The sequence below is a fragment of the Humulus lupulus genome, chromosome 7 (genome assembly GCF_963169125.1).
Source record: "Humulus lupulus chromosome 7, drHumLupu1.1, whole genome shotgun sequence".
NCBI lineage: Eukaryota > Viridiplantae > Streptophyta > Magnoliopsida > Rosales > Cannabaceae > Humulus > Humulus lupulus.
Genome location: NC_084799.1, coordinates 148,359,183 through 148,372,349, shown reverse-complemented (window position 1 = coordinate 148,372,349; position 13,167 = coordinate 148,359,183). Strand labels below are relative to the sequence as shown.

Genomic DNA, 13,167 nt, shown 5'->3' with positions numbered 1-13,167 from the left:
GTTTGGGTTGTGGTGGCGCGGGGTGGTGATAAGAGCTGGAATGGGTGAGTCATTACTTCCCGTGGATTGTTTTTCCCCTTAATCACCTCCATTGAGACTGCTGAGGCTCTTGCGATCACAGGAGGGGTGGAGTTGGCTGAAGACCTCAATTTAGTGCTGTTATAAATGAGCTAAACAGGAATGAGGCTGGCTTTTTGCATTGGAATCTGACTGTTAAAGACATCAAGGACTCAAAAGGCCTTCATCAATTGCACCAAGGCATTTCACAGCACAGGGTGCGAACAAAGTGGCTCATGTTATTGCAAACTTGTCTTAAATTTTTCTCAATTGTTCTTGGATAAAGGATGTTCCTCTTTGTGCATCTGCTAGTGTTGCTGTAGAGTTTCTTATTCCCGTGTAATCTTTGGTCTTCGAAGAATGAAGTTTTTTTCAGGAAAAAAAATCTCTTAAATGTACTCGTATCAAAGTCGAAGCTATCTATAAATTTCATCGCATGTATTGCAAATTCCCCAATTTTAAAAATAGGTTATTCCTATGATTCAATTTGTTTGTACATGAATTCCTATGTCCCAAGTTACAAGAATCTTAAATTTTGAGTTAGGTGCCTTGAACACGATGATTCTTCAGGTTTTCAAAGATGTCAATGCACCTCTTCAACAAGGACTTAGCTTCCCCATTTTTCTCCATTTCAAGCAATTGAAGAAGCTCGTCCATAACATCTACACTTGCTGTCCAATACACTGATGGAATGTGCTCATATAGTTTTAAGATTTCTAAAAGACAATCTGAAGCAGTTACGTGAACCTATATCAACATAGAAACCACCGTTACTACTAAAATACAAAAGTTGAATTTAAACGGAGACATTTATGGAAACCATCTCCACGTGTTATGTGACATACCTGAGCAATCTTCACCGTTGTTATGCATTCAACTATTTTAGGCGGCACTGATTGATACAGCTGAAGAGAAGAACGAAATTAAATTGATCCAAACAAACAGTAAGACACATATAAGTATGGTTTGGATAATTTTGACTCGTATTACCTTTTGGACAAAAAATGCTACCCCAGCATTTATGGAGGGTTCTTTGGAGTCGTCCATAATTGTGTGGAACTTTAAGCAGAGTTCTTTTATTGATGAAAACGTTGATATTTTAACTAAAAAAAACAGTGAAAATACATAGCAAAAGCAACAGAACGAAATTCATCAATGATAAAGGCATTTATATATAAAGCTCTTGCAATTTAGTTAATAGTAAAGAGGGAAAGAAAGGTTACCCGTCCAAGGAAGTCCAGGTGACAGGGAAGTAATCAGCAGGTGAAGTAAGTTATCCTGTTGCTCAAGAATATCATCTATTTGTGCTATATGAATGCAAGATGTCACACATTCCAATAGTTTGTCATTCGGAAATGAAACCTCATCGACATCATCTTTTTCTGTCCACAAAGCAAGATTTGTAAGCTAAAAAGAGAGAAAGCGGTGTTACATTTAAAAGGACATTTGAAATATTGTCATCACCAGATTTAACAGCATCACTTGTCACAGTTACTTTCCCAGAATTATTGATATTAGCCGACTGGCAAAGCTCAAATAGCATTGGAAAAGTTAATTTAAAGAACTCTGGATTACCAAAGGACCTCACAACCTGAAATCAGAGCAGGAGACATTAGTGGGTGTTGTAGAAATACTTGAGATTGGTAGAAAACTGATATATTATTATGCTGAGTATGATACAAACATATAGGATATGGATATACAAAATATTCTATCACAATTACATAATCAAATATATTTCTAAATATGGAAACTAAACATTCAGACATAAAATACAGATATGATTTCCTATCTGTCATCAAATACTCTTTCAAATAATCTCTTGGTAAGAATATCTGCCAGTTGTTGGTCTGTATGCCCGTATCTAATTTTGATAACACCTCCATCAATTTCTCAATTTTCTCCTTAATTAAGTGACGATCCACTTCCACGTGCTTTGTTCTTTCATGACATATTGGGTTATGAGCAATACTAATAGTAGTCTCTTTAACTCCTCTAGTAGTCTCTTTAGCTAAATCGCTTCGCACACTTCATGAGCCATGATTCTATATTCTGCTTCAGCACTGCTTCTTGCAACAACAGTTTGCTTCTTACTTCGCCAAGCTACCCCACAATAAAGTACAATAACCAGAAGTAGACTTTCTATCATCAATCGATCCAACCCAGTATGCATCTATGAATGCTTCAACCTTCCGTTTAGGAGTTTTCTTGAAGAATAACCCTTTGTCTGGTGTTTGCTTTATGCACAGCATCGAGGCGACCTTGGTGAGGGTCATGCATATATTGACTTACTAGATCGCAACAAACGCAATGTCAAGTCTAGTATGTGAGAGATAAATGAGATTTCCAACTAACCGCTGATATCTCCCCTTGTAAACTGGATCTCCCTCGAACATCCGTGCTTTGTCTCCTAGTTCGATTGGAGTTTTGCAAGGTTTACTGCCTAGCATTCCGATTTCTTTTAGGAGATCAAGAATGTACTTCCTTTGTGATACAAAAATATCCCTTTTACTCCTAGCAAATTCCATAATATAAAAACTGGAGAAAAAGATTGTATTTTATTTCTGTATTTTTTACAACCTAACAAAAGAGAGTATATATAGGGGAAATACAATTAATCATTCTAAAGAAACTGAAACGATTAGAGTACTAAATCAATGAAATATTAAAAACAGGAACTATTCCTATTCATAATTGTTAACTATTCCTATTCATAACTGTTAACACCCTCCCTCAAGCTAGACTGTAGATATTGATAAGTCCAAGCTTGTTTACAAGAAAATCAAATACTCGCTCGAACAACCCCTTTGTGAGAATATCGGCTAGCTGTTGCTCTGTATGTACATATCTAATACTTATGATTCCTCCATCAATCCTCTCTTTGATGAAGTGACGACCCACTTCTACATGTTTAGTTCGATCATGATGTACAGGATTATGTGCAATGCTGATGGTAGACTGATTATCACAATAAAGCTGAATGAGAGCTACATACTCAATTTTTAACTCCTCTAGTAGGCATTTAATCTTGTTAGAATATATTAGCTGTATTAGCTGTATATTAGTTGTAGAAATTAGAGTTAATTGTATTTAGTTAGTTTCCTATTTAGTCTCTCTAATTTTGTATATAAATACATACTATTCTATTGAATAAATACAAAATTCATTCACCATATTTTACATGGTATCAGAGCTGATTTTGGGATTGGGAATTCAAAATTCGAAATTAGGGTTCATTACAAATTGGGGTTTTCAATTAGGGTTCATCACAAATATGGGTTTTTCAATTAGGGTTCTTTTTCGAAAACCATCTTTAGAGTGATCATTTGTTCTCACCGCCCACTCAAAAAGATTGCCCAGCCACCGATCTGCCAAACCCCAAAGTCCGGTCGTCGGATTCCTCACGCGTGTGGCTCACGCGCCGCTTGTTCCTTCTGCCACCTACCCCACGCGCCGGCGCGTGTGACAGGGATTTCGGCGGCGAATCATCTCCAGCTCATCCTCTTGAGCCTACTCGCATCTGTCTCAGGTTGTAGTTTGGTATTTCTCACTTCTTCATATCTGGGTGTTCTTTACTTGTTCTTTGTTGTTCGATTCTGTCTTGTCTCTTCCAATATTTGTTTTTTGAGGTTATGGCAGAGATGAAATCAGATCCAAAACCACTAGTTATTTCTGATATGGTTCCCGTGATGTCTAAAATCACGGACCATAAATTGATTGGTTTGAATTATTTGGAATGGAGTAAGACGATTCGACTTTATCTAAGGAGTATTGACAAAGATAATCACTTGACTGATGATCCTCCCAAAGAAAAAGACGATTCAAGAAAAGTGTGGCTACGTGAGGATGCTCGCTTGTTTCTTCAAATTGGAAATTCTATTGATAATGAGGTAATTAGTTTAATTAATCATTGTGAATTGGTTAAAGAACTAATGGATTACCGAGTTTTTGTATTCTGGAAAAGACAATCTATCGCGTATGTATGATGTTTGCAAAGCCTTTTATCGCGCGGAGAAACAAGATCAGTCTCTTATGAACTACTTTATGACATTTAAGAGGACATACGAAGAGCTTAATGTGTGGTTGCCATTTAGTCCTGATGTGAAGGTTCAACAGCGCCAGCGAGAGCAGATGGCTATCATGAGCTTTCTAGCAGGACTCTCATCTGACTTTGACTCTGCAAAGTCACAGGTTCTTTTTGGGTCTGATGTCTCCTCTTTACAAGATGTCTTTAGCCGTGTTCTTCGTACAGAAACTACTCCATCTGTTTCTCTTAATAGTGCTTTGGTTGGTCATAATAATCATGCCCCATGAAGAAACTCTACTCCAAGTGGTTCCAAAGGAGGCAATTCACAAAGGCCTGACAATCGAACACCGGAATCTGGGAGCATTATGTGCAACTATTGTAAGAAACTAGGCCATACCAAGTTCGAGTGTAAGAAGCTACAGTTTAAAAATCAGCAAAAACACTATGCTAATGTTGCAAGCACTAGTGATCCATCTGATAAAACGGTCATTATTTCTGCGAATGAATTTGCCAAGTTCTCAAGGTACCAGGAATCACTCAAGTCTTCATCTCCTTCTGTCACTGCAATTGTTGATTCAGGTAAATCTAATGCATGCCTTCTTTCCACATCCTTGAAATGGGTCATTGATTCTGGTGCCACAGATCACATAACAGGTAATTTCAGTCTCTTTTCCACTCTTCAGTCTTATAGTCCCACTTCTTCTGTTACCTTAGTTGATGGATCACCATCTTCTGTTCTTGGATCTGGCACTATTACTCCTACACCTTTGCTAACTTTGTCATCAGTCTTACATTTACCTAATTTATCCTTTAATTTGTTTTCTGTTAGTCAACTCACTCGTAATTTGAATTGTTGCATCTCTTTCTTTCCCAATCATTATTTATTTCAGGATCTTATGACGAAAAAGATTATTGGTAAAGGACATGAATCTGGCGGCCTGTATGTTCTTGATCCACTGTCCTCAACTCCTATTGCTTGTCCGAGTGTCGCTTCCGCTTTTGATGCTCATTATCGTTTGGGCCATCCATCCCTTCCTTTGCTCAAGAAGCTTTGTCCCCAATATAGTAAGGTGTCGTCATTAGATTGTGAGTCATGTCAGTTTGCCAAACATCATCGTGTTAGTTTGAGTCCTCGAGTCAATAAACGTGCTAGTGTTCTTTTTGAGTTAGTTCATTCTGATGTTTGGGGTCCTTCTCCTATTTTGTCTAAACCTGGATTCAGGTATTTTGTTACTTTTGTGGATGATTATTCTCGTATAACTTGATTATATTTAATGAAAAATCGTTCTGAGTTGTTTTCTATATTTTGCGCTTTTTGTGCTGAGATTCAAAATCAATTTAATGTGTCTGTTCGTACTTTGCGAAGTGATAATGCCAAAGAATACACATCTGCTCAATTTCAATCTTATAGGATCTCCAATGGCATGCTTCATGAAACTTCTTGCGTTGATACTGCACCCCAAAATGGTGTAGCAGAACGTAAAAACAGACATCTTCTTGAAACTGCGCGTGCCCTCTTGTTTCAAATGAAAGTTCTTAAACCTTTTTGGGCCGATGCAGTTTCCACAGCATGCTTTCTTATTAATAGCATGCCATCCTCAGTACTTAATGGTGAGATCCCATTTAAAATTCTTTTTCCTGGTAAGTCATTGTATCCAATTGCTCCTCGGGTATTTGGCAGTGTTTGTTTTGCTCGAGATGTCCGTCCACATGTCACCAAATTAGATCCTAAGTCATTAAAATGTGTATTTCTTAGTTATTCTCGTCTTCAAAAAGGTATAGGTGTAATGGTCCTTATCTTAACAAATATCTTGTGTCTATTGATGTTACTTTTGTGGAAAATACACCTTATTTTTCATCTTCACCTACTCCTACTCGTCAGGGGGAGGATGATGATTTGTTGGTATATTCTGTCACATCCTCTGCGCCTGATACATGTTCTGACGGCTCTCTTGTTCCTTCACTTGCCTCGGTCATAGCTCCCGCAATGCCTACACCTCCACCTCCTCCACCACCTCCTAAGCCTCCTATTATAGTGTACTCCAGGCATCCACCTCCCGTTTCATGTCCTGCACCTGCATCTTCGTCATCAGATTCGAAACTCAACAATGATCTTCCCATTGCACTACGTAAAGGTTAACGCCAATGTACATATCCTATTTCTTCTTTTGTTTCTTATAATCATCTGTCCTCTTCTTCTTGCTCTTTTATTAAATCTCTTGATTCTATCACTATTCCTAAAACTATTCGTGAAGCCATGTCTCATCCTGGTTGGCTTGCTGCAATGATAGAAGAGATGAATGCTTTAGTTGCGAATGGTACTTGGGACTTGGTTAATTTTCCTTCAGGAAAACGGGTCATAGGGTGCAAATGGGTGCTTACGGTTAAAGTCAATCTAGATGGAACAATTGCTCGCTTAAAGGCCCGTCTTCTTGCCAAGGGTTATGCTCAAACCTATGGAGTGGACTATTGTGATACTTTTTCTCCTGTTGCTAAACACACATCTGTTCGATTGTTCATTTCCATGGCAGCTACTCATCATTGGCCTTTGCATCAGCTTGATAATAAAAATGCTGTTCTTCATGGTGATCTTGAGGAAGAAATGTATATGGAGCAACCTCGTGGGTTTGTTGCTCAGGGGGAGTTAGGGCGAGTTTGTCGTCTTCGCAAATCTTTATATGGGTTGAAACAAAGTCTTCGTGCTTGGTTTGGTAAATTTAGTCAGGCTGTTGAGAAATTTGGTTTGTTGAAAAGTAAGTCAGATCATTCTGTGTTATATAAAAGATCAACTGTTGGTATCATTTTGTTAGTTGTGTATGTGGATGACATCGTTATTACTGGAGATGATACTGGAGGCATCTCATCCCTTAAATCTTTCATCCATACCCAGTTTCACACGAAAGATTTAGGGGTGCTCAAATATTTCTTGGGAGTTGAAGTTACTCGGAGTAAACAAGGTATTTTTCTGTCTCAAAGGAAGTATGTACTTGATTTGTTAACTGAGACAAGAAAATTGGGAGCAAAACCTTGTAGTACTCCAATGAATCCAACTGTGCATCTTACACGTGATGGGGAACCATTTGCAGATCCTGAGAAATATCGCAGATTGGTTGGAAAGTTGAATTATCTAACTGTGACTCGTCCAGATATTGCATTCTCAGTTAGTGTTGTTAGTCAGATTATGTCTTCTCCAACAATTCATCATTGGACAGCATTAGAGCAAATTTTATGTTACTTGAAAGGAGCATCAGGACGAGGTATTGTTTACAAGGATCATGGACACACCCAGATTGAGTGTTTCTCTGATGCAGATTGGGCAGGCTCCAAGGTAGATAGACGATCCACTTCAGGTTATTGTGTCTTTGTTGGGGGCAATCTAATCTCTTGGAAGAGTAAGAAGTAAAATGTTGTGTCTAGATCCAGTGCAGAATCAGAATATAGAGCTATGGCACAGTCTGTGTGAGATAGTATGGATTTATCAGCTTTTGACTGAATTCGGGTTTAAGACTTCAGTTCCAATAAAATTGTGGTGTGATAATCAAGCTGCTCTTCATATTGCCTCAAATCCTGTGTTCCACGAGCGAACTAAGCACATTGAGATTGATTGTCATTTTATTCGTGAGAAAATTCAACAAGGTCTGATCTCCACAGGATATGTGAAGACTGGAGAACCATTAGGAGATATTTTTACAAAGGCTTTGAATGGGGTGCGGGTTGATTATCTTTGTAACAAGCTGGGCATGATTAACATTTATGCTCCAGCTTGAGAGGGAGTGTTAGAATATATTAGTTGTTTTAGTTGTATATTAGTTGTAGAAATTAGAGTTAATTATATTTAGTTAGTTTCCTATTTAGTCTCTCTAATTTTGTATATAAATACATACTATTCTATTGAATAAATACAAAATTCATTCACCATATTTTACAAATCCAAATTGCTTCGCATACTCCATGGGCCATGGCTCTATATTCTGCCTCTGCATTGCACCTCGCAACTACCGTTTGCTTTTTACTTCGCCATGTAACTACATTACCCCAAACAATCATACAATACCCAGATGTAGATTTTCTATCATCAACTGACCCAGCCCAATCTACATCTGTGAACACTTCAATCTTCCTCTCGTTTGTCTTTTTGAAGAAAAGACCTTGTCCTGGTGTTTGCTTGAGATACCCCATAATTCTATATACTCTGCATTGAGATGTCCCTGATAAGGATTATGCATATATTGGCTGACTAGACTTACCGCAAAGGCAATGTCAGCTCTAGTATGTGAGAGGTGGATGAACTTCCCTACTAGTTGTCGGTAACTCCTTTTGTCAACTGGACTTTCTTCAAACATTCTCCTCTTGTCTCAAAGCTCAATTGGAGTTTTGTTGGGCTTGCTACCAAGCATTCCTGACCATAATCGATTCCAGTGGATAATCGATTCCGGTGCAACAGATCACATGACAGGTTCATCTCATTTGTTTGATTCTTATTGCCCCTGTTCGACAAAAACTAGTGTCAAGATTGCAGATGGCACTCAATCCCCTATTGCAGGAATTGGCACCATTAAATTATCTCCTGATTTACTTCTTAAATCAGTTCTTTATGTTCCTTCTTTGAAGTGCAATTTAATTTATGTTCACAAATTGACTTCCGATAACAATTGCCTTGCTAAATTTGTGTCCAATTCTTGCCAATTTCAGGATCTATCATCGGGGAGGACGATTGGCAGTGCTAGGATTCGTGACGGACTTTATTTCTTCGACAAACAGCATCCAATCAACAAAGTTCCAAGTTCTTTTTCTACTTATGTTTCAAACTCTGTTTCTTATTCCAATTTTAACACCATTATGTTATGGCATTGTCGACTTGGGCATCCAAGTTTTTTTATATTTAAAACATCTGTTTCCATCTTTATATATCAATAAAAAGGTTGCTGAATTTCAATGCAATACTGTCAATTTGCCAAACATACATGTGTTTCATTTCCTCCAAAGATGTATACACCTTCTAGTCCTTTCTCTCTTGTTCATAGTGATGTTTGGGGACCCTCCAAGGTCTTTACTTCTCATGGTAAGCGTTGGTTTATTACGTTTATTGATGATCACACACATATTACTTGAATTTATCTGCTTAAGCATAAGTCTGATACATGTCAGGTTTTTCAAAACTTTCATCATATGATTCAAACACAATTTCAAACCTCTATCAGAATACTTCGTACCGATAATGGTAGTGAATATTTCAATACAACTCTTGGTCCCTACCTTTTCCAAAATGGGATTGTTCATCAAAATTCGTGTGTCGTTACTCCGCAACAGAATGGGGTTTCTGAACGGAAAAATCGCCACCTCTTAGAAGTAGCCCGTGCTCTCATGTTCACTATGCATGTTCCAAAATATCTTTGGGGCGATGCTGTTCTCACTGCTACTTACCTCATTAACTGCCTTGCAAGTCGACCCCTTCAATTCAAAACACCATATTCTGTCCTTCAATCACTCTATCCTCACACTTCTTCAAATTCTCTACCAATCAAAGTTTTTGGCTGAACTGCCTTTATTCACATTCACTCTCACAATCGTAGTAAACTTGATCCTAGAGCAATAAAAACAGTGTTCCTGGGTTATTCTCCTACCCAGAAAAGTTATCGTTGCTATTGTCCACTCACAAAAAAATCATACATCTCAAGTGATGTAACTTTTTTTGAAAAAGTTCCATATTTCACCCCCACCTTGCTTCAGGGGGAGCACAGTCATCACAAGCAAGAAGCTCAATGGTCGTGGGGTTTAGAATTACCTCTTAGACACTTCATTCTCTTCCGATCCAGAAAAACTTCTAGACACTCCATTCTCTTCAGATCCTGGAAAAACAAATCCTTCTTCTAAGAACATCTTAGAAACAGAAAGACCTCAAGACTTACAAAAAGAAATTCAGGTGTATTCCAGAAGAAATAAACAAGTCACAAATCCTCTTCACAGTCAAGAGCCCGATCCGGTGATAGAACCACTTCCCGCAAATGATTCAGGTACTTCTCCCTCAAACACTCAGTCAGATCTAGACATTCCTATTATATTAAGAAAAGAATCTAGATCTTGTGCTCAACACCCTATTTCGAAATTCATTTCTTATTCAAAATTATCATCTCCATTTAAAGATTTTACCTCTAGTCTATCAGATATTGTGATTCCCAAGAACATCAATGAAGCACTTGATACTCCTCAATGGAAGGCAACAGTTCTCGAAGAGATAAAAGCACTTGAACATAATGGAACTTGGAGATAGGTGGAGTTACCATCAGATAAGAAGATAATAGGGTGCAAATGGGTGTTTACAGTCAAATACAATGAAAATGGATCCATTGAGAGGTACAAAGCTCGATTAGTTGCCAAGAGATTTACTCAAACTTATGGAATTGACTACATTAAGACATTCGCTCCAGTTGCGAAACTCAATACTATTAGAGTATTGCTCTCATTAGCAGTCAACTTGGATTGGGAATCGCATCAACTCGATGTAAAAAATGTTTTCTTGAATGGCGAGCTGGAAGAAGAGGTGTACATGAGTCAGCCTCCGGGTTTTGAAGAATCTCTCAATTCAACTAAAGTCTGCAAACTAAACAAATCTCTCTACGGTCTACAACAATCTCCTCGAGCATGGTTCAATCGTTTTCTAAAGGTTGTCAAGGAGCTTGGATATGTGCAAGGTCAGACTTTTTTTGAAAAAAGGAGAAAGGGACCAAACACTAGGTCAGGCCCCCACTCAAATAAATAAAATACCCTCACTTATGGCGGAGGAAAACCTTGGCACAATTAAAAAACTAAAAACAAGGGCAAAGCAACACCTACTACTAACCAGACTACACAAACAAAAAACTCTTCCACTCTCTAGAGAGATCCAAAAAGGATAATCCCTCAAAACCTTTTGTACGATACACCCAAGTGGCAACCCAAAACTTAATTCTCTCCCAAATTAAGTCACAAAGACTAGACTTTTCGTCAAAAATTCTACTATTCCGTTCTAACCAAATTGCCCAAAAAGAAGCCAATATTGTAGCCTTCCACAACTGATTCAAACGCTTATCCCCCATTAATCCACAACTTAACAAATGAGAACAAGAAGAAGGATGGCACCAACTCACCCCAAACTCACCCCACACCTTTGACCATATTGACTGGGCCAACTCACAAAACAAAAATAAATGAGATACAGATTCAGCCGCCCTTTTACAACAAACACACCAACTAGGAGAGAGGCACTGATAAGGACGGCGACGTTGAAGAGCGTCATTAACACTTAGTTTCTCCATGCACAATAACCAACTAAACACCTTAACTTTAGAAGGAACTTGACTTCCTAGCCCAGAACACATCAAACCAACCATTATCGGAAATGATCTTCTGAAAAGCAGACTTGCAAGAAAACAACTCGCTGGGATCAGGCTCCCATACCCTCCTATCGTCCAAAATTGATGGTAATTTAACAAACTCCAGAATCCTTAGTAGCTCAAACAAAGATGGAACTTCCCAATCGAAAAGAGACATTCTGAAACGAAAGTCCCAATCCACCTCTGCTCCCCCATCCCTAGAAACACCCATCTTAAAAATTGGAGTGTTCCTAGCTTGAGAAATGATGGCCAAATCCGGAAACCTGTCCTTCAAAGCTTGCCCTTCAATCCAGACGTCCTCCCAAAACCTCACCAAATCTCCACGCCCCACTTTAAAGTGAACCATCCCCAAATACTCACCGTAAAGAGAGGAGATGTCCTTCCACGGGCCCCTCGCAGTAAATCTCCCTATTGACTTTGTGTCCCACAAATTTTCTACCCGGCCATATCGACTCAACATCACTTTATGCCACAGAGAATTACGCTCCAAGGGAATCTCCACAACCATTTGAGAAGAAAGGATTTGTTCCTTTCTTCTAAATGTCCTATCCCAAGACCACCTTGAAAAAGGGGTTTACAAACATCATTCCATGCTACCAAATGCTCGGACCCCTTATTATCTGCCCCATCCCATAAAAAATCACACATCATCCTTTCCAAACCCTTCAAAATATTTTTCGGAACTCTGAAGAGCGACATATAATACACCGGTAATGAAGACAACACCGATTGAATCAATGTCAGTCGACCCCCTCTAGAAAGAAAGGCACTCTTCCACCCCGCTAAACGTTTTGCACATTTAGCCAAAACAGGCTCCCAAAAGGACTTTAGTCTCGGATTGTCTCCCAAAGGAAGCCCTAAGTACCTCATTGGCCATTTTCCAACCTCACACCCAATCAATGAAGCACGAGAGATCACAACCTCCTCCTCCACATTAAGCCCTAACAATTGACACTTTTGCAAATTGATTTGCAAACCTGAGCTGGCCGAAAAAGCTTTGAGAATATCCAGCAAAGCATGAAGAGACCCCTCGTCATTAATAAAGAAAACTGTATCATCCGCGAATTGCAAATGGCTCACCTCTACCTTATTCTTACCCACTAAAAATCCTTTGAATACTGAAGAAACTTTTGCTTTGTCCACCAAGCTACCAAGAACGTCCGCCACAATGGTGAACAAAAAAGGAGATAAAGGATCCCCTTGACGAGCCCTCTAGAGGCCCCAAATTTACCCCTCGGCTTACCATTCACAAAAACCGAAAAAGAAACAGAAGTGAGACACCCCTTCATCCACTTTCGCCAAGGAGCGCCAAAACCTTTTTGATCTAGCACAAAATCCAAAAAATCCCACTCCACACAATCGTAAGCTTTCTCAAAATCTATCTTGAGCACCCAACCACTCTTCCCTTTACTACGATACTCTTCCACTGCTTCATTCGCCACTAGAACCGAATCTAGAATCTGTCTTCCTTCTACAAACGCACCTTGAGTTTCTGAAATAGTCTGTGAAAGCACCCCTTTAAGTCTATTGGCTAAAACTTTTGAAATAATCTTATACACACTGGTAACAAGGCTAATCGGCCTGAAATCGTTCACGCGACAACTATTGAGCTTTTTAGGAAAAAGACAAATAAAGGACTCGTTGGAACCCTTCGGAATGGAACCATCGACGTGGAACTCCTTAAAAACCGCCACTAAATCATCCTTAATG

General features: G+C 38.9%; 1 protein-coding gene across 1 annotated transcript in view; it reads right to left on the bottom strand.

Annotated features, from left to right (window-relative positions):
- Positions 1–463: 463 nt before the first annotated feature.
- Positions 464–13,167, bottom strand: part of LOC133788708 (uncharacterized) — a 70,333-nt gene continuing 57,629 nt past the window's right edge. The window contains exons 32-36 of the mRNA XM_062226289.1: positions 1,522–1,648; positions 1,281–1,439; positions 1,048–1,160; positions 903–962; positions 464–804 (exon numbers count right to left, since the gene is read on the bottom strand). Of these exons, the coding sequence (XP_062082273.1) occupies positions 598–804; positions 903–962; positions 1,048–1,160; positions 1,281–1,439; positions 1,522–1,648 (666 nt within the window). The 3' untranslated portion in view covers positions 464–597. The remainder of the gene's footprint in view (positions 805–902; positions 963–1,047; positions 1,161–1,280; positions 1,440–1,521; positions 1,649–13,167) is intronic.